Below are 26,103 nucleotides of genomic sequence, written 5' to 3' on the forward strand. Positions count from 1 at the left end.
CCAGGTTACTAACAGGTACAACCAGGACCTGAACCATGTGACAGAGAGGGAGGTGGTCGAGGGCGGAGCCAGATGCCGGGGTGCAGAGAAGAGATAAACATAAGAGAGTAGTTAAACAGGCTAAGATTGGAGCCAGGAGATCACGAGGTACCAAAGGGGTGAGACAGGGGATTGTCAGAAGTGAACCCAGATGTCAGAAATCCAGAAGAACAAACAGAGTACAGCATGGAGAGCAAGCACACTTCAGCAGTCAGGCACACAGCCTAGAATAGAAAGTAAAGCTGACAGTGAATCCTAGTCTGGAGTGATTATAAATACACCTCCCAGATTGAAAGGGAGGCCAGTAAAATTAACCCTGAGAGAACAGGACATTAACCATGTCCTAACCAAGACACTGAATATTTAAGAAAGTAAAAGTGAAGATTAGTCTTAGGCCGGGGACACACACAACGTATAAAAAAACGGTCCGTTTTTGACGGACGAGAATCGCACAAATGTTACCAAAACAATGATCCGTGTGCAGTGCGAGGATGCGATTTTCTCGCATTAAATGATCCGTGTGACATCCGTGTGACATCCGTATGGCATCCGTATGGTGAGATTTTCTCACACACTTGCAAAATGAGCAAATAATGGCTGAGCCTTTCCTGTCACCTGCCCAATGCCTGAGAATTTCTCGCAAGTCACACTGATGGTCCGTGTGCTGTGCTATTTTTTCTCACCCCCATAGACTTTCATTGGCGATTCTCGGCCGAGAAACGCTGACAATCGCAGCATGCTGCGATTTCACTCGGATCCTGAATACGGCCGAGAAAATATCGGATGATGGGAGCTGCCCCATTGATTAACATTGGGACGAGTGCTATGCGATTTTTTTATCGCATTGCACTCGTCCGTATTACGGTCTAGTGTGACCCCGGCTTTAGGAGAATATCTGTGTGTGCAGAATTATTGGGCAAGTAAATGAAAAGCATAAATGTTCTCATCTCCATTGTTTAATTTCATCTGTTAAAGTGAGAATAATAACCAAACAACTCAAATTCTATAAATATATAATTTTGACATTTCAAAAAAATATCAGTGACCCATATAGTATTAAAGCTTCCCTTGTTATCAGTAACAATCATAAGCTCCATCCATGGAGTCTGTCAGTTTCCTAATCTGTTGATGATCAACTTTTTGGGCAGCACCAACCCCAGCGCCCCCAGACACTGATCAGAGAGGTGACTGTTCTCCTTCACCATAAATATCCCGTTTAAGAAGGGTCCACAAGTTCTCAGTAGTGTTTAGGTCAGGCGAGGAAGGTGTCGTGTCATTATTCTTTCATCTTTAAGGCCTTTAGACTGGCAGCTGAGCAGTGGAGACTTTGATGCTGCAATGGAGCAATGTCGTGCAAAAAATCATGGTTTTCGTGAAAGATTAAAACTTTTCCTGAACCACTGCTGGAAGAAAGTCTCTTCTAAAAAAGACAAAACAGAACATGTCTTAAGTACATAGTCCTGGATTGACAGATAGAGTATTTACAGTTGAAACCAGAAGTTTCCCGACACTATATAAAAAGACACATATGCATGTTTTCTCAATATCTGACATTTAAATCAGAATTAACCTTTCCCATTTTTAGTTAGTTAGATTGCCATAATTATTAATGTTTGCCCAGTGCTAGAATAATGAGAGAGAGAGAGAGAGAGAATGTTTTAAGGTATTTTTATTACTTACTGCAAAGTCAAAAATGTACATATACTAAGATTACTATGCCTTTAAACAATTGTGGGCTGCCCATATGATGATCTCATGTGTTTGGAAGCTTATGACAGATTTTCTGCTAACTTCTGAGTTAGAGACACACCTGTGGATATATTTTAATGCACACCTGAAACAAACTTCTTCTTTGTGTAGCATCATGGTAAAGTCTAAAGAAATCAGCCAAGATGTCAGGAATAAAATTGCGGACTTGCACAAGTCTGGCTCATCTATGGGTACAATTTCAAGATACCTGAAGGTGCCTCGTTCATCTGTACAAACAATTATTTGCAAGTACAAACAAGATGGGAATGTCCAGCCATCATATCGCTCAGGAAGGATGCGGGTTCTGTGTCCCAGAGATGGAACGTACTTTGGTCTGACATGTGTAAGGGTACCGTCACACTATACGATTTACCTACGATCACGACCAGCGATATGACCTGGCCGTGATCGTAGGTAAATCGTAGTGTGGTCGCTGGGGAGCTGTCACACAGATAGCTCTCCAGCGACCAACGATGCCGAAGTCCCCGGGTAACCAGGGTAAACATCGGGTTACTAAGCGCAGGACCGAGGACTTAGTAACTCAGTGACTGCCGTCCGTAAAGTGAAAGTGAAAGCACAGCACAGCGGTGACGTCACCGCTGTGCTCTGCTTTCACTTTACGGCCGGCAGTCACTGAGTGCGGGAAGCAGACGGCAAGGGACCTGACGGACACCAGAATGTAAGTATGTGCTGTTTGTTTTTTTTTTAGTTTTACGCTTGTAACCAGGGTAAACATCGGGTTACTAAGCGCGGCCCTGCGCTTAGTTACCCGATGTTTACCCTGGTTACAAGCGAACGCATCGCTAGATCGCATCGCTAGATCGCTAGATCGGTGTCACACACACCGATCTAGCGATGCCAGCGGGAGATCCAGCGACGAAAGAAAGTTCTAAACGATCTGCTACTACGTACGATTCTCAGCAGGATCCCTGATTGCTGCTGCGTGTCAGACACAGCGATATCGTAACGATATCGCTGGAACGTCACGAATCGTACCGTCGTAGCGATCGAAATGGCAGTGTGTGACGGTACCCTAAATCAACCCAAGGACAAAAGCAAAAGACCTTGTGAAAGATGATGGCGGAAGCTGGTAAGATTGTATCAATATCCACAGTGAAAAGACTACTGTATCAACATGGGCTGAAAGGCCACTCTGCCAGGAAGAAGTCATTACTCCAAAAGAAACATAAAATGTTTGCGAATGCACACAGGAACAAAGACCTTATTTTTTGGAGACATGTCCTGTGGTCTGATGAAACTAAAATGGAATTTTGGGGGCATAATGACCATCATTACGTTTGGAGGAAAAAGGGAGAAGCTTGGAAGCCTAAGAACACCATCTTAACTGTGAAACACGGGGGTGGCAGCATCATGTTGTGGGGTTGTTTGGCTGCAGGAGGGACTGGGGAACTTCAGAAAATAGATGGCATCATGAGATAAGAAGATTATGTGGCAATACTGAAGCAACATCTCAAGACATCAGCCAGGAAGTTAAAGCTTAGACCGAAATGGATCTTCCAAATGAACAATGACCGGAAGCATTATGCCAAAATGGTAACAAAGTGGCTTAAGAATAACAAAGTCAGTGTATAGGAGTGGCCATCACAAAGCCCTGATCTCAATCCTATTGAAAATTTACGGGCAAAGCTGAAAAGGCCGATGCGAGCAAGGCGACCTACAAACCTGGATCAGTTACACCAGTTTTGTCAGGAGGAATGGGCCCAAATTGTGACCAACTATAGTGAGAAGTTTGTGGAAGGATATCCCAAACGTTCGACCCAAGTCATTCAGTTTAAGGGCAATGGTACCAAATACTAATTACATTTTAATGTAAACTTTTGACTTTGCAGTAATAGAAATACCTTAAAACATTTTCTCTCTCTCTCTCATTATTCTGTCATTTGGCATATATTAATAACTAGATGGAGGCCCAATGCATCGGGAGGGTGGTAATGTCACGATGGGGGCAGGCATGCGGCGCTTTTGTTGCCTAATGGTATCCTGTGATAATCTAATGGCTTTTGCATTAGGGACTCGTGTCCTGGACACCTACACTTATATGCATTTTTTTGTCCCAGCGATGCTGTTGCTCTTCAAGAGTCTCATTTGCCCTTTGTTGTCTTCGACGTTGTGCCTTTGCTGCTTTCCTTTCATTGTCATTGGTTTACTTTTTAGGAGGAGCCATATTGGCGATATTTGCTTTTTAAAGTGGTTTTCCCAAGAACAAAAGTTCATTTTAACCCCTTTCTGACCTCGGACGGGATAGTACGTCCGATACGTCTGAGGTCAGAACCCCCGCTTTGATGTGGGCTTCGGCAGTGAGCCCGCATCAAAGCCGGGACATGTCAGCTGTTTTGAACAGCTGACATGTGTCCGCAATAGCGGCGGGTGAAATCGCGATTCACCCGCCGCTATTAACTAGTTAAATGCCGCTGTCAAGCACAGACAACGGCATTTAACTACCGCTTCCGGCCGTGCGGCCGGATATGCGCACATCGCCGACCCCCATCACATGATCGGGGTCAGCGATGCTTCTGCATTGTAACCATAGAGGTCCTTGGTTGAATTGTAACCATAGAGGTCCTTGGATCCAGTTGTGCCTGCTTCTAGCCTCCCATGGAGGCTATTGAAGCATGGCAAAAGTAGAAAAGAAAAGTAAAAAAAAATGTGAAAAAAATATATAAAAGTTTAAATTACCCCCCTTTCGCCCCATTAAAAAAAAACAAAAAAAAATCAAACCTACACATATTTGGTATCGCCGCGTTCAGAATCTCCCGATCTATCAATAAAAAAAAGCATTAACCTGATCGCTAAACGGCATAGCGAGAAAAAAAAATTTGAAATGCCAGAATTACGTTTTTTTGGTCGCCGCGACATTGCATTAAAATGCAATAACGGGTGATCAAAAGAACGTATCTGCACAAAAGTGGTATTAATAAAAACGTCAGCATGGAACGCAAAAAATAAGCCCTCACCCGACCACAGATCATGAAAATTGGAGACACTACGGGTATCGGAAAATGGCGCAATTGTTTTAAAAAAAATTTTTAGCAAAGTTTGGAATTTTTTTTCACCACTTAGATAAAAGAGAACTTAGACATGGAGGGGAGCGAAAAACGAACACGGAAAAATGGAAAATCCCAAGGTCATGAAGGGGTTAAAAATTGCGTCTGACCGCGTACTGAACATACCACAGCTCCTGGGCAGGGGAGGAAGCATAAGACAATACTGACATTACAGCAGAGGATACATTTTGTGAGGTAAAATATTTTTTAAAAACAGTCAGTGAAATATTTTACCTCACAAAATGAACCCACTGTGATTCCCTGCTGTAATGTCAGTATTATCTTTTGCTTCCTCCCCTGCCCAGGAGGTGTGGTATGCTCCGAACACGGTCAGACACACTCACCCCTGTGTCTGACCGTGTACTGAACATACCACAGCTCCTGGGTAGGGGAGGAAGCAAAAGACAATACTGATATTACAGCAGGAGATCGCAGAGGATACATTTTGTGAGGTAAAATATTTTTTAATCAGTCAGTAAAATATTTTACCTGAGAAAATGAATCCTCTGTGATCCCCTGCTGTAATGTCAGTATCATCTTTTGCTTCATCCCCTGCCCAGGAGATATGGTATGCTCCGTACTCGGTCAGACACAGTCAATTTTTAAAATGAACTTTCATTAGTGAGAAAACTCCATTAATGTGACCGGCATCCTCTGCCTGTAGACACGTCTCGCATCTGCCACCGGGATCAGCCGAATGATTCACTGCGCCTGCGCGTAATTTGCGCAGACACAGTAAATCAGACCACCGCCATCTTTGTGCAGACAGATAGCGGCGGTCACATTAAAACTGCCCATGCGCTCCTTCTGTACAAAGATGGCGGCAGTCAGTGAATCATTTGGCTGATTCGGGCGACGGCGTGTTTGCGAAGGTGTTCCGCTGGTGGTACCACGTAAGAGGCTGCGTAAGTGTGTGGTGTGACGGTGTTCCGCTGGTGGTACCGTGCAATAGGTTGGTACCACCAGCAGTTTCCATATTGAGACACCCATCACTTGGGTGTCCTAATATGGCGGTCGGTGAACTTCCTCCGCTTGGAATTCTGGGATACGGTGACATCTGGACAGAACAGGAAATGAAAACATTACAAGGCAATTATATAAATAGATTATTGCAATCCTAATTAACCTAAAACAAGAAAGGTTTATTCTGATTTCATGTCAGAGATTGAGAAAAACATGCAGATGTGTCTCTTTATATAGAGTATGTAAACGTCTAGTTTCAACTGTATATGTATTTTACAGTCATCATATCCGTCATGCATGCACTAACACCAGGGGCGGACGTATCATTGGTGCAATCTGTGCATCTGTACAATGGCCCAAGAGGTTAAGGGGCCAAATGTCTCCTCCAAAGCAGGTGCAATTCTGTATTTTGATAAGCGCTTGGACTGTAGCGGGGCCGTATTTGTTTTTGCACAGGGGCCCTCTTCCATCTTTGTCTGTCACTGACCAATATTATTTATATAAAGGATGGAAGTGAGTGAGTTTGTGTACCAGTAGTGCAAGAATAAATGTGAGCAAAATAATGTAATAAATGTGTCAGCAAAATATATCGTAACAATATAATGTATAGTCATGTGGCTAGGCTCGTTAAAGGGTCAATATTGACTTTTAGCATTGCTACTTCCTATAGGTGGCGCTAGAGTTCAAGTCCTCTTCTCTGAAGAAACAATTTGCAAATCTAATGTTACAAATGTACATTAAACTCCATGACTATTTTTATTTCACAATACAATTGAACCATGTACAGGATTATCCAACATTTTACAGGTATATCTACTTGTCATTAAAACTGAAATTATTATCCAGAACTGGTTATTTATTTTGCATATTGTGGCATAATATAGAAGCAATTCCCAGGATTTGTGTGATTAATTACCGACAATTGAATTACTGTACTATATACTTCTGCCACTAGGTGGTGATGGAATACATTGCACTTATCATGCTTTACTAATATGGGCTTGTACTTGTGTTAATTATTGACATGTTCCACAATGATAGCACACCGTGTGGTCAGGAGAGGTATAGCATCACATTTCCTATTTAGTAATGATCATTTTTTAATAAATTATGCCAAACACGAAAGTTTGTTTACAACATTTTTCTTATGGGTTTTACATAGATAGTGACATTACTGCTATTGAAGCTGACATTTTTGCAAAAGGGACATAGTGGATGGTACTTTTGTAGTATTCTTAAGTGTTTTATGTGGTGATAAACTACTGCAATCAATATGGATCCATGCTGTTACTGGGACATTGGAAATCAGCTGCCAGCTGTTATCAGTGGGGGGACAGTGTGCAAAAAAGAGCATTTTCTATTGAAATCAATTGGCCATCCTTTTATATTGACAGACATTTAAGGTTCTCTAGAGCAAAAAGTGTCATTTTAAAATATCTCAAAATAGCCTTATAGGGCATATTATAAGGTATTATCATAGCCAGAGTACTCAATTAAAAGGGTTTTTTAGGACTTAAGGATAGGCCATTCATGTTGATGGAGTTCCCATCCCCATGACCACTGATCAAAAGAACACTGTAATTGGACTGTGCTGCACTATCAGACATAACCAGCGAAAGCAAAAATGAAGGCACACTAGGACCCCCTTGGTCAAGCTGATCATTAGGGAGTAATGAGGGTTGGACCCCGACTGATCAAACATTGACAATCTATTCTAGGGGGAGGCCATCGTGTTGGAGTTCTTGAAAACCTCTTCAAGTCTTGTGTGGAAATGTGATATCCGGTTTCAGGAAGCCTCTTTTCCCAGGCTGCAATTTGCTTAAAAAAACACGTGTGGTTTATTCACCCTCCCCAGGTCCAGCGCTAAGTCTCTGCCGCTGTTCCCTGTGCCTATTATTGTGTGCAGCTCTGACATCACGACCACATTGCTGCAGCCAATCATGGCTCTGAGCTGCTCACGCCATCAACATGAGCAGAGCCGCTGAGCTCAGTTATTGGCTGCAGCGCTGTCACCACTGCAGACAAAAAAAAACACCCTCCAGGAGCAGCGGTAGAGACTCAGCGCTGGACCCATGAATGGTGAGTAAAGCACAGCTTTTTGTTTGTTTGAAACAAACTGTAAGAATAAACAAAGGGGATTTCTGATGGCAAAGAACCCCTTTAAGTAACTAATTGGACACCAAGGACTGACGGATAATGGTTTTATATGTTAAATGTTTTTTTTTATGGAACATCCACATATCCAAGACCTATCACAAGACACACTTTATCATCTTCCCACTTTGCAAGGAAAAGCTGGAGGTGTCCATGTTAAAGGTAGCCAGTAGGTCCCACCTTTTCCGACACTCCGACCTATCCTGTTGAAAATCCCTATATATATATATATATATATATATATATATATATATAAATATATATGTGTGTGTGATCTTTCTATGGTTTCATAATGCTCTATATTTCGTAAGTGTGGGTGGGTAATATTTCAGCAAGAAGGGATGAGTCAAGGGTCAATAGGTCAAGCGCACAGAGCTAGAAAGAAAAAGTGCACATGTTAATATAAAATCAAGGCATGCTGAGCTCAGAGCTATGTTCCCCGGCTACAAAAACACTAATGTCGCTCTTAGGATTTTAATTCGGTACAATTCCGCCCTCCAGTGAAGTCATTCCATTCATAACGCTGCAGTCATTGGAGCTATATGCGGAGTAGTGGGCAGAGAAGCCCATCACCTGTTGACTACACCAGCAGCAGGAGCTCCAGCCAAGGCAGACCGTAGTCGAGTCCTACCAGAAACCTCCTTATTCCCGGGAGTGGGATCAAACCCGGCTGGAATGATCTTTTGTTTTTTCCGTAATCTCTTCCTGTTTTGAAAGTTTCGTTGAAAAAAAAAAAAAAGCCTTCAGCTGTTGATAATGGAGGAAGAAAATAGAATCCTCAAGTCTCAGCCTTTCCTGGCTCTGAGTGGCAGGCAAATCAACGGTGAGTAACAGGATTAGTCTTCGAGGAGGTCGGAGCTTTAGTACTGCTCTACTACATATATATAGCTATACTGTGCGCGGCTTTATACTACGTAACCCCTTCATTCACAACTAAAAGTAAGAGAATTCCGTTTCTTGATACTGTAGACATTTGGCGGTATCAGTTTACTCTGTTTTTCTCCGTACAAAAACAAATGATCTGAAAATTACAGCACTTAATATTCCTTGTACAGTGAAGTTATGGTCTCTGTGGGATTAGCATTTACTCTTCGCCGTACTGCAATTGTACACTTTGCAATTTACAACGTCTGAAAATTTGTTTCCATAGCTTAGATCTCTTCGCTGGCCCCTTATGGGTTGTGTGTATGTGCTGTTGTACATGGACATGCTAGATGACAGAGTATAAGTGCAGCAAAGTTGTAGGGATGAGCGGATCTGTGGAAGTTCGGGTTCTGGCATTCTGGTAACTTTATTCCAAAGTCCGGTTCGGGTAACAGAATTGTGCCCGAATTTGAACCAGAACCTGAAACCAAATGAAAATAATGGAGATCTGAATTTTTGAATTGGAAAATTCTCTCTCTGTCCTTCACCTGGACCTCCGAACATTGCAACGGACTTCTGGGAGAAGTCTGTGTTCAGCGTTTAGCACCGAACACTAACCGTCCGGTACGAAACCCCAAAGTTTAGGTTCGCTCATCTCATGTTATAAGCTGTTCATACAGTTCTCCAGATTTTTACCAAATTTGCAAACTGTAATTTGCAATTTTTCTTTATTATGTACACTGCTCAAAAAAATAAAGGGAACATTAAAATGCCACATCCTAGATATCTCTGAATGAAATATTCCAGTTGCAAATCTTTATTCATTACATAGTGGAATGTGTTCAGAACAATAAAACATAATAGTTATCAATGTAAATCAAAATGAATAGCCAATGGAGGTCTGGATTTGGAATGATACTCAAAATCAAAGTGGAAAATCTAATTACAGGCTGATCCAACTTCAGTGGAAATGCCTCATGACAAGGAAAAGATGCTCAGTATTGTCTGTGGCCTCCACGTATCTGTATGATCTCCGTACAACACCTTGGCATGCTCCTGATGAGGCAGGGGATGGTCTCCTGAGGGATCTCCTCCCAGACCTGAACTAAAGCATCTGCCAACTCCTGGACAGTCTTTGGTGCAACATGACATTGGTGGATGGAGCGAGACATGATGTCCCAGAAGTGCTCAATTGGATTCAGGTCTGTTGAACAGGTGGGCCAGTCCATAGCTTCAATGCCTTCATATCTTGCAGGAACTGCTGACACTCCAGCCACATGAGGCCTGGTATTGTCCTGCATTAGGAGGAACCCAGGGCCAACTGCACCAGCATATGGTCTCAGAAGGGGTCTGAGGATCTCATCTTGGTACTTAATGGCAGTCAGGCTACCTCTGGCGAGCACATGCAGGGCTGTGCAGCCCTCCAAAGAAATGCCACCCCACACTATTACTGACCCACTGCCAAACTGGTCATGCTGAAGGATGTTGCAGGCAGCAGATCACTCTCCACAGCATCTCCAGACTCTGTCACTTCTGTCATATGTGCTCAGTGTGAACCTGCTTTCATCTGTGAAGAGCACAGTGCACCAGTGGCAAATTTGCCAATCCTGGTGTTCTGTGGCAAATGCCAAGCATCCTGCACGGTGTTGGGCTGTGAGCACAACCCCGATCTGTGGATGTTGGGCACTCAGACCATCCTCATGGAGTCGGTTTCTAACTGTTGGTGCAGACACATGCACATTTGTGGCCTGCTAGAGGTCATTTTGCGGGGCTCTGGCAGTGCTCCTCCTGTTCCTCCTTGCACAAAGGCGGAGGTAGCGGTCCTGCTGCTGGGTTGTTACCTTCCTACAGCCCTCTCCACGTCTCCTGGTGTACTGTCCTGTCTCCTGGTAGCGCCTCCAGCCTCTGAACACTACGCTGGCAGAAACAGCAAACCTTCTTGCTACAGCTCGCATTGATGTGCCATCCTGGATGAACTGCACTACCTGAGCCACTTGTGTGGGTTGTAGAGTCGGTCTCATGCTACCACGAGTGTGAAAGCACAACCAACATTCACAAGTGACCAAAGCATCAGCCAGAAAGCATTGGTACTGAGATGTGGTCTGTGGTCCCCACCTGCAGAACGACTCCTTTATTGAGGGTGTCTTGATAATTGCCAATAATTTACATCTGTTCTCTATTCCATAGCATGTGAAATTGATTGTCAATCACTGTTGCGTCCTAAGTGGACAGTTTGATTTCACAGAAATTTGATTTACTTGGAGTTAGATTTTGTTTAAGTGTTTTCTTTATTTTTTTGAGCAGTGTATTAACAGGGTTGTGCATAATCAACTCCCAGATCACAGAAAGTAAATGGGGGAGGTATCAAGCCCTGCTGTGTTAGATGCGATGAACTACAGGAGCATTAAAAGGGTGTCCAATATATGTGTGCCCTATTTGCTATGAGCCCCCTTTTTCCTTATTTATACAATGAAAACTGTCTCAAAGAAAATCTCTTTGTTACCCGTAGCATCTAATCACAGCGCAGCCTTCATTTTTAAGGAGCAATATAGGAAATAAAATCTGCTCTGCGATTGGTTGCTAGGGGCAACAAAGACAGATCTGTTTTTACTTTTGGCAGTTTCTTAAAATCTACGGCCATTGTTTCAATAAACTTTATTTACACTAAGCAGTCACCATCCCTTGGGTGACTGCAAACATCTGATAATGTCTTCAAGACAAGACATGTCGCAAGATGATGATTATATTGATGTGTAGGGATAAACTGTTCCATAAACATTCCCGGCACACATAATATCCCTATATAATGTCCTTTTATGATTCAGGATCAATTCTGTAAAAACAGTTTGTGCAAAAACTCCAACATGTATGGAGATGTCTTCCAGCCGCCATTAGGTCACCCTGATGTGCCGCCGCCGTGCGCTGTGTAAATAGTCGTGTGTTTTGTATATTTACGGTTCAGTGCAGCGCAAACAGCGATGAAGAAAGGAATAGACTTTCTCAGGCTTTCTGCTCAGCGACCCCTGAAATCTGCTGTTTACTTTCAGGTTAGACCGAGTCGTGTCAACATTGACTGTACGGATATCTGCCAATATCCCCCCCATTGGGTCATGCATCGCCCACCATATAAACAAACAGTATCTGGACCAAATTTTCTCATTTCACTATGGATAGAGGCGAGATCAGCAAAATGGCAAACAAATATAAATAATGACGTGTTTGAAAAACCCTTCCTCAATGTCGCCTTGCCAAGATCTGACATGAGGTTTCAGCAAATCATGGCCCTCTGCAGAACAGAACAAGATCGGTGATCAGACTAAATCTGCTGCATGCGCTTACACCGTTCGATCAATCTGTGCCAGTTGTAAATTATTATTATTATTTATTTATATAGCACCATTGATTCCATGGTGCTGTAGATGAGAAGGGGTTACATACAAATTACAGATATCACTTACAGTAAGCAAACTAACAATAACAGACTGATATAGAGGGGCGAGGACCCTGCCCTTGCGGGCTTACATTCTACAGGATTATGGGGATGGAGACAATAGTTTTGAGGGTAGTAGGAGCTCCGGCGTTGGTGAGGCGGTAGCTTCGGTAGTGATGAGGAGCCAGCGGGGTCAGTGCAGGCTGTAGGCTTTCCTGAAGAGATGGGTTTTCAGGTTCCATCTGAAGGATCCGAATGTGGTTGATAGTCGGATGTGTTGGGGCAAAGAATTCCAGAGGATGGGGGATATTCGGGAGAAGTCTTGGAGGCGGTTGGATGAGGAGCGGATAAGTGTGGAAGAGAGAAGGAGGTCTTGGGAGGACCAGAGATTACGTGAGGGAAGATATCGGGAGATTAGTTCAGAGATATATGGAGGAGACAGGTTATGGATGGCTTTGTAGGTCAGTATTAGTAATTTGAACTGGATACGCTGAGGGAATGGGAGCCAGTGAAGAGATTTGCAGAGCGGGGAAGCGGAGGAGTACAGAGGAGAGAGATGAATTAGTCGGGCAGCAGAGTTAAGGATGGACTGGAGAGGTGCAATGGTGTTAGCAGTGAGGCCACAGAGAAAGATGTTGCAATAGTCAAGGCGGGAGATGATGAGGGCATGCACAAGCATTTTAGTAGATTGACAGTTGAGGAAAGGACGGATTCTGGACATATTTTTGAGCTGGAGGCGACAGGAGGTGGAGAGAGCTTGGATGTGCGGTTTGAAGGACAAGGCAGAGTCAAGTATTACTCTGAGGCAGCGGACTTCCGGTACAGGGGAAAGCATGATGTTGTTAATTGCGATAGATAGGTCAGGTATGGAAGATCTATGTGATGGAGGAAAGATGATAAGTTTAGATTTGTCCATATTGAGTTTGAGAAAGCGAGAGGAGAAGGAGGATATGGCTGATAGACACTCCAGGATTCTGGACAGCAGAGAGGTGACATCTGGTCCAGAAAGGTAGATCTGAGTGTCATCAGCATAAAGGTGGTACTGGAATCCATGGGACTTTATGAGTTGCCCCAGGCCAAGTGTGTAGATTGAGAAGAGTAGGGGTCCTAGAACAGAGCCTTGGGGGACTCCAACAGAGAGAGGGTGGGATGAGGAGGTAGTGTGGGAGTGGGGGACGCTGAATGTGCGATTGAAAAGGTATGAGGAGATCCCAAATAGGGCGAGGTATTTGATGCCAAAGGAGGAGAGGATCTGTAGTAGGAGGCAGTGGTCAACTGTGCCAAAAGCAGAGGACAGGTCTAGAAGGAGGAGTACAGAGTATTGTCCGTTAGCTTTGGCTGTAAGTAGGTCATTAGTGATTTTGGTCAGGGCTGTCTCAGTTGAGTGATGGGGGCAGAAACCAGATTGTAGATTGTCAAAGAGCAAGTTATAATAAGTGGGAGGAAAGTTCAGCGTGGACGTGCTGCTCCAGGAGTTTGGAAGTGAATGGGAGCAGCGATATTGGGCAATAGCTGGTTGGCTTTTTAAGGATGGGCGTGATTGTGGCATGTTTGAAAGCAGCACAGAAGGTGCCAGAAGTTAGTGTTAGGTTGAAGAGGTGGGTTAGGGATGGGATAAGTGTGGTGGTGAGGTTGGGGAGGAGGTGGGATGGGATGGGGTCAAGCGCTCAGGTGGTGAGGTGCGATTTGGAGAGGAGGCAATTAAGCCTCCCTTCCGTGATGTTGGATAGGGAGGTTATGGGGTTTGGGCATTGGTCTGGTATACAAAGGGGTTGTGGTGGTTGAACAATGAAGACTTGCCTTGTTTGGTCGATCTTATTTTTAAAGTGTGAGGCAAAGTCCTCAGCAGAGATGAGGGAGGTTGGAGGGGGCAGTGGGGGGCGAAGGAGGGAGTTAAAGGTTTTGAATAACTGTTTAGGGTTGTAGGATAGGGAAGATTCGAGGGTTGTGAAGTAGGCCTGTTTAGCAGAGGTGAGAGCAGATTTAAAAGCGAGTGTTGCCTGTTTGAATGCAGTGAAGTCGTCTTGCAAATGTGTTTTCTTCCAATGCTGCTCTGCAACCCTGGACACTTGCCGGAGCTTTTTAGTGGTGTTGTGCCAGGGTTGTCTACTGATATGTCTCACTCTGCCATGAATGAGAGGGGCGACCGTGTCAATAGCTGATGCGAGAGTGGCATTGTAGAAAGCAGTGGCACTTTCTGTGTCGTGGAGTGAGGAAATGGATGTCAGTGGTAGGATAGAGTCAGAGATCGTGTGGGAGTCTAAGTTTGCAAGGTTTCTGCGGGGGTGCGCATGTTGCTGGACATGGGTGACTGGTGAGGAGGACAGGGATGAGAAAGTGAGCAGATGGCTGTCGGATAGAGGGAGATGGGAGGTGGTAAAGTTAGATAGAGAGCAGACACGGGTGAAGACCAGGTCTAATGTATGTCCGTCTGTGTGAGTGGCTGCGGAGGACCACTGAGTAAGTCCAAAAGATGAAGTAAGGGACAGAAGTTTGGAGGCTGTTGTCTGAGGGGTATAAATCTGCCCAAATAGACAGAATAGGTGAACCATATTGTAGGAAGTGGGGTGACAGGGGTTTCTATTGCCAGGTCAAATATTTCACCCCAGAATAAAGCATTAATATCCCCCCTGAGTGCCCCTTAAAACATTAATGACCCTAGAGTGACCATTTCAAGACATAATGCCCTCTTAAAAAGTAATAACGACAAATGAGTGCACACTCCAAAAGTAATAATGCCACCTTTGTGCCAAGTTAAGGGTCTGTACACACATTGCATTTTTGTTATGTTTTGTCTGTGCGGTTTTATCACAAAACTTGAAGGATTTCCTAGTCCCAGCAAAGTAAATGAGACACGTTGCTTATTTTTGACTTGCAGATTTAAATCTGCAGTATGTTAATTCTTTCACCGTTTTTGCTGCTGATTTCACCCATACTAATGAGAGGGGAAAAATCTGCAGCAAAAAACACTTGTAAAAAAAGGCAACAAAAACGTGGCAAACAATTATTCATCGCACTGTTTTTCTCCTTCTGAGAAGTGCAGAAATGAGGACGAAATTTCTGCAGCAAATACTTGACATGTGCAAATACCCTTAGGCTATGTTTACACTTTGGCATGCACTACCCTTACAGGATAATTAAAGCAAAATGGAAAAAAAGAGTATCTTGTACCAAATAATACATTTTATTTCAATAGAATACATAAAAGTAGTTAGTAATCAGAATCATACTGCCAAAGCAGGAATAAATGGGAGTCCATGATCAGTCGATAACAACCAGAAGTAAATCATAATATCCAGCATCTCATATATACTGTATGTACTTAATGAATGAAAATTACCCTAAAAGCAAAATCTAATATTGAAGTACAGAATATCACTCAAATTAGAGGTTGGGTAACACCAGCAGATTGCTAGTGTAAACAATATGGGACAGTAATCTCAAGTGAGGACACAAGTGTGTATATATGAAAAAAATATAAGGTGTTTAGTAGTGCTAATGGTGCAGCACCACTAGTGAATTAAAGTGCATGAGATAGGTAGATAATTACTGGTGTAATGTTATTATCGGGACCCGATCCTGCCACCTCTACGCGCGTTTCGCTTTGTCTTCATCAGGAGGCTCGTATTGCTCCCTGCTCTGCCACATTTTTTAACTCTATCCGCTTCATGAAGACGCGGATAACTTTGAAAGCAGTATTTATAGAGGGATCCATATTGGTCTCTAGTGCCACCATATAACCCCATAGTCACATCGATGACCTCCTACTTAGAGTGATTTGGTTGGACTGCATCCACGTATCTTAGATTTCAAACAGTTATTCTTAATAACATTACCAAAATATTGTAAACCTTTATAGCAAATAGATTTTCACAGTTTTTGATGTTATTATCTGCAGCTTAAACTGACAATAGCATCAATGTAATGACTGACAAGAAGTCTACTGTGTTTAGAAAAAAACAAATATACGGTATGTTCTCAGAATTAGCGCTGTATTCTGCGGTCTTTCCTTGTGACTCTTTAGCATTCACCAGAGATCTACCGTACAAGACAGTTCTCATGCAGTTTGCCACAAGGAAAACATGTGATGAGGATGCTTGGGGTGAGGATGAGCCGGGAGGTCATTTCTGTGGCTTGTTAACGATTACCGGTGTTAAAGAGGAGAGAAAGAGCAGAGAGAACACACTGTGGCGGCACAGGATATTGGCACGTAACGTGCAGTAACATATGGTGGCTTCCAAAGTATGAACTGCAAATGTAGAAGCTGCACTCAAATTACACTGCGGCAACTAATTAATAATCCTAATGTCATATAACTATGCTGAATAATAGCTCTGTAGCTACCTCTCTAATATCTATCTATATATTATCTGTCAATCTATCCCATATCTATCTATCTGTCTGTCTACGTAAATGAGCGACATTATTTTAGATTCCATTATGTGTTAATAGCAGAAATAAAAAAAATTGCATCATTTTTATTTGACATTTGCAGAACATCATAAATTTGGTGTTTTCTGTATTGTGTGGGTTGTTGCAGTTACAAGGATACAAAATATCTTCATGTTATTTACTGTGACATTTATATTAAAAAGTTTATTGCAAAAAATGTGATTATTGGAATGGTTTTTGTACCATAAATGTTTAGTAGCTGTATGGAAAAAATCTCTGACTTTTACTTTTTTTTTTAAACCTACAATGTACTGGCATATTGCAATATCCCTACATATTATATATATATATATATATATATATATATATATATACATATATATATATATGTATATATATATATATATATATATATATATATATATATATATATATATATATATATATATATATATATATATATATATATATATATACCAGTACATTATGGTTAGGAAAAGAAAACCAAAACTGAGGATTATTAGGCAGAGAAAATTCTCAGATACACCCCAGTGCAATCTGTGGTTCACTGTTAGAGATTCTGCCTTTCCTGCCGGAGGTCTTTAGGTATAGTCCCAGGGCTGACAGGCTGTTAGAAGAAAACAAAATTTTATAAAACTATAAGGATGCATCCAATGAGAACAGTCCGATGCCCAGGGGACCTTTACCCCTAACGTTCTGCCTCAAAAGAGAACTTGGTACCCTGTGCAATAAGCAACACAGGACACAAGCAAGGCGGAGATCAGCAGTGCTGGTTCAGATCACGGTGGCTCAGTGATTAGTACTGTCTGGTGGCTCAGTGGTTAGCACTCTTGCTTTGCTGCACTGGGGTCCTGGGTTCAAATCCCACCAAGGACAGCATCTGCATTGAGTTTTTATGTTCTCCCCATATTTGCGTGGGTTTCCTCTGGTTTCTCCTCTTTCCTCCCACACTCCAAAGACATACTGATAGGGAATGTAGATTGTGAGCCCCAATGGGGACAGTGATGATGTCTGTAATGCTCTGCGGAATAGGATAGCGCTACACAAGCAAAGATTAATAAATAATAAAATATGTCTACTCTTGTATCTATCTAATTTGTCCAGGTGTGTACGCCAGGTTCTGGACCTGGTATATAGGCGTAGGTCAGGGAAAATGAATCTTTGCCCTGAATGAAAGTCTTGCCTTAGCTCTTCATCAGTGCATCCTCCGTACATATAGCTGGGAGCCCTTGGGTAAGATAGAGCTGGAGTGGGCACAGCTAGTGGAAGGCCGCACATGACAGGAGTTTGAAATTAGGAAGTAAGGAAAGGGTTAATGATAGTAGGCTTGTAGAGAGGGAAAAGGGGGCATGGGTAAAAGGGCAGGTCACACAAGGGGCATTAGGTTTCATTGGGTACAAGTTGTGGGGGGAGGAGTAGTATAGGGTACCTTTATAAGGAAGAGGAGGACCCCTCAACCAACACTATTTCCAAGGTTTCAAGACCAGTGAACGTCAATACCTCCCACCCTTAATTTTGGCGGTGTCATTGACCACATTTGGTTGTGTGGGATTCAATTTGTTATGTTTGTCTTGTCATGGCAGCTGGAGGTGAGGAGGTCAGGGATGACCTTGGATAAATGGGCTTTGGGCACATCAGGGGGATGGTGACCCTTAATCAGTGTGGTAAGTTCCCTCTGGAACGGTTTCGAGGAACAGTGAAAAGGTTATGTGGGCAGTACTATGACAGTTTGTCAACCCCGAGTTGGAGCGGTGCGACCGGTGAGTGCTTTAGTTTGTACAGCCCCGTGTTTTCTGGTTGGCCATCAAGGATCTCCTCTGAAAGAAGGGTGATTTAAGTTTTCTGTTATATTTATATGGTAATCAATAAAGGCTGCTGTGGCCATTATTCTCCATCGTTACTCAGCGCCATGTTAATTATTTACATAGTATGGTATATATAATTTTCCAATACACAGAGTCACGTTCCCCAGGTCCTCGGTTGCAACTCTTGTAGGGAACGGGGCAACTCGTTATATGCTTTCCATACACAGATCTCTTTACGAATAGGCTAGAATAGACTATGTAACCACTTCACAGAAGAGGACTTATTTTCCGTAAATCATTACATAAATGCTTTTAAATGACAAATCCAATTCTGCTACAAGTCGGTGTACTCTGTGTAATGCATTGGGCTAAGCCACTGCAAACAAAGAGTGAAGTAGGGAGAATTAGTGGTGACTTTATAGACTCCTGGAAGGCGTCCAGCCGGGGATATATTTGGAGCTGGGGGACTCGATTACTTCTGTTTTGGTTCCAGTAACTTTACTTGTGATTTGGAAGCGATGTGGAATGTGGCTGCGATTCTGTGCAGGATAAATACTTCACCATGTTTTCCCTTAAAGGGACTCTGTCACCTGAATTTGGCGGGACCAGTTTTGGGTCATATGGGCGGAGTTTTCAGGTGTTTGATTCACCCTTTCCTTACCCGCTGGCTGCATGCTGGCCGAAATATTGGATTGAAGTTCATTCTCTGTCCTCCGTAGTACACGCCTGCGCAATGCAAGATTACCTTTCGCAGGTGTGTACTATGGAGGACAGAGAATGAACTTCAATCCAATATTGCGGCCAGCATGCAGCCAGCGGGTAAGGAAAGGGTGAATCAAACACCTGAAAACTCCGCCCATATGACCCAAAACTGGTCCCGCCAAATTCAGGTGACAGGTTCCCTTTAAGGTCACATAACATCATTTCATGGGGAAATAACCTATTGTTGACATTCCGCACCAATGCCGGCCAAGTCTTTCTGCAGCGGGAAGCACATTCCTATTAACTATGTATTTGCTGGCCGTGTGGTGTACAAAATAAAATGTTATCGATGTGGGTGCATGGGAATTTTTAGGGAATGTGTAGCCATTAAATTAGCTCTATGGGTCCAGGTTGAGAAAGAGTTTTCTGTTCCATGGGATTTATCATTTTTTACATTTTAGTTACACATTTCTATTATATCAGTATACTAGGGTAAAATGTATGACTATGAAGTTTGGGTGACTATGTGTTTTAAAACCTATAATATTCACCCGAAGTCATTATTTTTAAGTGTTTTCCTTAATCATACCATGCAAGACTCACCCCAATGTTATACCAACCAGATGGCCTCCTAAAAATCTCTTATCCGTCATGCTAAAAACCAACAGTCTCTATTATAGGGTAATGTATATACACATTCATATCTCTTTCCCCACCCATCCATTAGTCAGTGATTGTGAGTAGGGGAATCATCTTTATTGCTGGGGCTACTGTTCTGGTGCTTTGTGCATTACTTCTATTCCCTGTACCAGTGTTCAGTACAGGAGATCGTGCTGGTGTTGTGTGTGATGCTACAGATGGAGCGAGAGGGATTTTAGAGGAGTCACAGACCTGTGCTCACTGCTGGCTTGCAGCCTAGCACATGGGATAGTGGGAAATGTAGTCAGAATGGAGCAGAGGATGCTGAAGAGGAAGTGTTGACTGTGACAGCAAAGTTGGTACCAGGGCACAAGAAGTGAAACAGAAAAGAATAAAACACCATGAAACTGGCAGAAAAGCTATTTGGGAATCTTTAGGGACATTATCTTTAAAGGGGTAGTTAGACAACCCTTCCCGTTCCCCACCTCCCGTGCTGGCACCATTCAGCACACGCGGTCCAGGGGCTCATGTGTGGTTGTGACAAGTGAGCCTGGCATCTAATCTTTGTACAAATTGAACATGAATAGGAAGTCAGGACCACAGCTGCTCTCTCACTTCCTCTTCATGGCCAATTCACGCTAAGGTGGAGACAGTGATGTCAACGGTGATTGGGCGCCGGGCTCACGTGTCACAACCACATAGGAGCTCCGGGAACGCGAGTGCTGGAATGGCGCCAGCACGGGAGGTGAGTATAAGGTTTTTTATTTTATCGGGGCCAAGAGTGGGGAATCAGACGGGGTTGTCCAAATTGTGGACAACCCCTTTAAGCATTTATGGTAAAACTCTTAACTGAGTCAGGGTAGTGAACAGCCTCTTTAACACAGAACCTAGGACAAACCCTTTTACAAGAGGTGTTCAGGATTTTGAGAAAGTGGTCTATATGCAAAAATGTTTTTCAAATATAATAATAACTAACACTCACCTGCTAAATCCCCTACTTTTCCAGTACTGCCACTATGTGACCGCTGCAGCTATAGTCTACTACACTATATGACCACTGAGATTAGTGATTGTCTGCAAGACTAGCGTAGACCACTGGAACGAAACATCGCAATGGTGTGGGATTTAATTACTCAGTATTTATTGCTCTTAGGCGACGTTTATAAGATCCCCAACCAAATCCTTTAAATCTGCAATATAAATCTTCCGGTGCGCATCTAAGACCCTGTGAGGGGGTTGTACAAGATTTCAAAAACGTGGATGCTTTCCTTCAGAAACAGCCCACCGCCTGGTCATGAGTTGAAGCCGCTACTACAGATTTTGCATCGGATCCGTTGTTGATATAGTAACATATTTTATGTGATTTTTTTTATTTTTTTTTTCAGGTCAGACGAAAAATTCATTTGGAGGCTCATTAGATGATACAGAATGTCACCAATCCAAGGAGAATCTGTCTAATGGAAAGAGTCATAACCTATCCAAAGGCGGTCGGAATATTCCCAGGAGACACACAGTAGGTGGGCCACGTAGCTCGAAAGAAATCTTGGGAATGCAGTCATCAGACATGGACAGGAAGAGGGAAGCCTTTTTGGAGCACCTTAAATACAAATACCCTCATCATGCAACTGCAATAATGGGTCACCAAGAACGTCTGAGAGATCAGGTATGCGATCCAACAGTACAGTAGACTCCAGTGCTACTTAGCTGACACTTTCTGTATGTGATCAGATCTTGGTTGACTTTGATTCATTGTGATCCTCCAGGTCGTCTTGTCTTCTGTTTGGGTCTTCAGGCTTCTCAGTGATGTTTTCTTGCTTTTTGTGATGGCATAGATCCATCTTGTTGCCAGTGATAAATACATGTCATCTAAAGGACTAAGTACTCTGATGATTCAGCCATTGTGAGCGTCATTGTGGCAAGCGAGAGCCATAGTCAGCATGGATGAGCTCCTGGAGTTGTATCATGCAAGGATGGGAAAAATGGCGCTCAAGAAAACAGTTTCATTAGTGATTATATATTTATTACTATTTGCTAAATTATAATTTCTGGATAAAGTATCAGACTATTTATGTAATTGTAATATGCACTTAATATGCTTATAGCTAGAGGCATGGCACAGGTAGGAGCTGACTGTATACCATAATATCATGGAGACCTCAGGACAGCAGGATTATTAACCTGTGGTGCAATGTCTTTGTAATGGAAGCTACTTTGACTGGAATTTAAAGGGTAAGTCCTGAGATCCTCACCGATCACTAAAAACCGCGGGGCAGAAGTGTGACCAGATCGATGTTTGTACCTACCGACTATCTACTGCAGTTGAGCAAAATGATTCTCGAGATCATGGTCCAGTGGCTACGTCGATAGTCCATGGCCACCAAACGAGAGCCCTGAAAATCAGATGCTATTACTAGGTCCTAGCATCATCAATGCCTCTTCTATTTAGGAAGCCTCTGCGACTTTGTGCCAAAATGATTCTGATCGAGAAAAATGTCAAAATCTACCAAACTTCGTAGTAGTAATTTTGAGTTGATTTCTTGCTGCTTGATTTGGTTATCGGAGGGGGAGTCCCCAAATGATGTTATAGCTAGTGGGGAGCAAACGTGATCAGAGGAGGTGTTATGCAAGCATCCTCGGGTGGTAACCGAGTGTCTTCAGCGTGCTCATAAAATATGTTCGAATCCCCGCAGCTGCATTTCTCATGGCTGTTCGACAGCATCAAGACATGCAGGGATCGCCTGTTTGTTAGAAAATCCCTGCATGCGTTGCGACTGTCGAACAGCCACGAGACATGCAGACTCGAACATAATATGTGAGCATGCCGAAGACACTCGGTTAGCACGTGAGCATGCTCCGATAACTCTTTATCCAAGCATGTTCGTTCATCACTAGTTACAATTCCTTTCTCTCATACTGTTACGGCTCCCGGGTATTGATGCTGCGGGGAGAGCTGCACACAGCAGCAAAGGAGCTGAGCTAAACACCGGATTACTAACCTGGTAACCAACAGGACCATAGACATGTGACAGAGTGGGAGGAGATCAGGAGGCAGAGCCAGATGCCGGGGAAGAGAGAAGGGATAAACACTATGTAGAGAGTTATCAAACAAGCAAAGATCGGAGCCAGGAGATCACGAGGTACCATAAGGGAGAGACAGGGGATAGTCAGAAGCAAAGCCAGAGTTCAGTATTATATAGAAGAACAAACAGAGTAATGCCCGGAGAGCAAGAGAAACACAATGCAAACAGGGCACACACTCCAGAGGTCAAGCACACAGACTAAAGCAGAACCTATAGCTGACAGAGAAACCCAGCTAGGAGTGAGTATAAATACTCCTCCCATCTTGAAAGAGAGGCCAACAACATTAACCCTGAGAGAACAGGACATTAACCATGTCCTAACCATGACACATACCTTTTCATATCTTACAAGCATTGTGGAAAGTGTTTGTTACAGGGTCAGTAAGGAGGTACTGCACTCTTTGTCCCCTATTTTGCCAGTTTTCTGCCATTAAACTACTTGAAATGTTGCAAAATAAAGGCACAACTCATTGCGCAGCACGGTGGCGCAGTGGATAGCACAGCAGCCTTGCAGCGCTGGAGTCCTGGGTTCAAGCCCCACTAAGGACAACATCTGCAAAGAGTTTGTATGTTCTCTCTGTGTTTGCGTGGGTTTCCTCTGGGTACTCCGGTTTCCTCCCACATTCCAAAGACATACTGATAGGGAATTTAGATTGTGAGCCCCAACGGGGACAGCAATGAAAATGTGTGCAAACTGTAAAGCGCTGCGTAATATGTTAGCGCTATATAAAAATAAAGATTATTATTATTGCGCAAAAGCAAATTTGTGGCCCCCGTCATTTTTACGCCAGTAGCAGCCAATTTTTGGAAAAGTGGACAAAGCTTACTCGAGGGACTGTGTGTATAAGCATTGACGACAAATTCAGCAAAATTTTATGCTGAAAAGAGGAGGAAATTACAACAAAAATGTAGTCTAGTCCTTGCGGTGGCACGGCAGAGTAAATCACCATGGACTACATGTGTGGGTTTTGGTGATGTTTTACAGCCGTTGTGCAATATTTGTTGCTGCTTACAGGCAGCAGTACCCATCATTTAGATCAGGATGACACGAGCTCGCAGGTGGCAGCATCGGCAACTTTGGCTGCCACCATAATATACCACCGACACATATACGATAAGCAGTATACAGATTAATAAGGTGCTGTCGATCTGAACATCCAGTATTTTCAGTTTTTACAATTGGCGAGAGATGCATTTCAGTCCTCCAGCACATTGATATGCTAAACAGTGGAGGCAGCTGGGAATATAATATTAATATTTGTGAAGAATAATGGAGTGTACTTTCCTAATCTGCTGTTTATAAGATTTGTTTGTAACGAGCACATTCAGAAATGTGACGCTTTGTTAAAGGGAACCTGTCACCTGAATTTGGCGGGACAGGTTTGTGGTCATATGGGCGGAGTTTTGGGGTGTTTGATTCACCCTTTCCTTACCTGCTGGCTGCATGCTGGCCACAATATTGGGTTGAAGTTCATGCTGTGTCTTTCCATAGTACATGCCTGCACAAGGCAATCTTGCCTTGCGCAGGCGTGTACTACGGAGGACACAGCATGAACTTCAATCCAATATCGCGGCCAGCATGCAGCCAGCGGGTAAGGAAAGGGTGAATCAAACACCCCAAAACCACGCCCATATGACCCAAAACCAGTCCCGCCAAATTCAGGTGACAGGTTCCCTTTAATAATCCTGTTCTCTGAATTTAGATTGGAATTGCTTTTGATGTGTTATTTGTTGCTCAGTCGTCGCTCCTGCAGATCCTCCGCATGTTAATCACGCGCGCGCTATTCAGTGACCGTCTGCGGCTTCATCTGGGAAACACAAGGGGAAATGGAGTTTGGCCACAGTGCATTGAAAAGTTCTGCAACTTTCTTATTTATACTATTTCATTCCATGGCAAATATTTAGATTTCTGTGTACTGAAAAACCATAACCTAATAGCTTCGGGGTCAGTTTACATGACATTCCCCAACCCATGCATATAATAAAGTTTCTGAAAAGTTTCCACGTGGATTTTTGCCCACACCTTGAAAAAAAAAATCAGTCTCCCTATTTTCGTGGATTACACATGGAAAATACAAGGATCAGTCCCATTGAATAACATTAAGGCTAATATTTGTGTGGTTCTGCTGTACATTTGCAGCAACCAGTGTTCACTTTTAAAGTGAATCTGTCACCAGGTTTTTACTATCTAATCTCAGAGCAGCATAATGTACGGGAAGAGACCTTGATTCCAGGGTTGCGTCACTTACTGGGCTGCTTGCTGCAGTTCTGATAAAATCCCTCTTTTATCTGCTGCAGTTCTTTGAATGCTGAACTCTGTATAACCCCGCCCACACCACTGATTGGCAGCTTTCTGTGTACACAGTGCATAGGCAGAAAGCTGCCAATCCATGGTGGGGACGGGGTTTACAGAGGCTGTGGAGGACTACATGGCAGCAGTCACTAGTCCTCTAGTGATAATCTGCTGATAAAACAGTGATTTAGCAAAACTACAGTAAGCAGCCCAGTAAGTGACACATCACTGGAATCAGGGTCTATGTCTCTACATTATGCTGCTCTCAGATTAGGTAGCAAAAACAAATTCCATTTAAAATCCTCATACAAAGGAACCCCATACCCATACAAAGGAACTCTCGGCCAAACGTTCTTGTGTTCTCTATGAGAGAGCTGCAGTTGGAAATCCATCATGCCGAACCTTCTCTTCCCCGACGTGATCTGTTGGGGGGTGAGTCAGGATGCCCCCATATGCATAAGACTGTTGGACGATCAGTGGTTGTGACCAATTTTTGTCGAATGTGTATGGGTGTTTTAGGCTCAATCTGTTAAGGAAAGAGTTAAAACAACAAACTGTTTAATTTATCGAGCCTAATGACATATCTGCCGGTCTACAGAGTTCTCCACCGCTTCTATATTGCGGATTCCTATACACAGAACCTCGAACATTCTGACAAGTGTGAACGCGCTCTTACTTCCCCAAATGTATCAGTTTTTCTTTTATATTTTCCTTTTGTTTCTGCTCCAAGCTTTAGAAAATACACAAACGAGAAACAGCATGAAAACAGCCCCCGGGAGTCCCCGCATGTGTGAGAGCAAGGATCCAGTGTGTCCACGCACAGAAAGCCGAGAGGACTGGTGCTGTAACTGTACGCAGAGGTCAAACTAAATATAAAAAGCACACAACACATTCCACACCGCATCCA

The 26,103-nt window shown here is 43.2% G+C and overlaps 1 protein-coding gene across 8 annotated transcripts in view; it reads left to right on the forward strand.

Moving 5' to 3' along the window:
• Window positions 1-26,103, forward strand: part of KIAA1217 (KIAA1217 ortholog) — a 514,478-nt gene that overhangs the window by 94,447 nt on the left and 393,928 nt on the right. For 6 of the 8 annotated variants that reach the window (XM_069729573.1, XM_069729574.1, XM_069729562.1 and 3 more), the window contains exon 2: window positions 21,209-21,486. In XM_069729573.1, the coding sequence (XP_069585674.1) occupies window positions 21,209-21,486 (278 nt within the window). Of the gene's footprint in view, window positions 1-8,553; window positions 8,794-21,208; window positions 21,487-26,103 lie in introns of those variants that run through there. The other 2 variants (XM_069729575.1, XM_069729565.1) reach the window with 2 other exon arrangements.

This window comes from Ranitomeya imitator, chromosome 6 (assembly GCF_032444005.1).
Source record: "Ranitomeya imitator isolate aRanImi1 chromosome 6, aRanImi1.pri, whole genome shotgun sequence".
Taxonomy (NCBI): domain Eukaryota; kingdom Metazoa; phylum Chordata; class Amphibia; order Anura; family Dendrobatidae; genus Ranitomeya; species Ranitomeya imitator.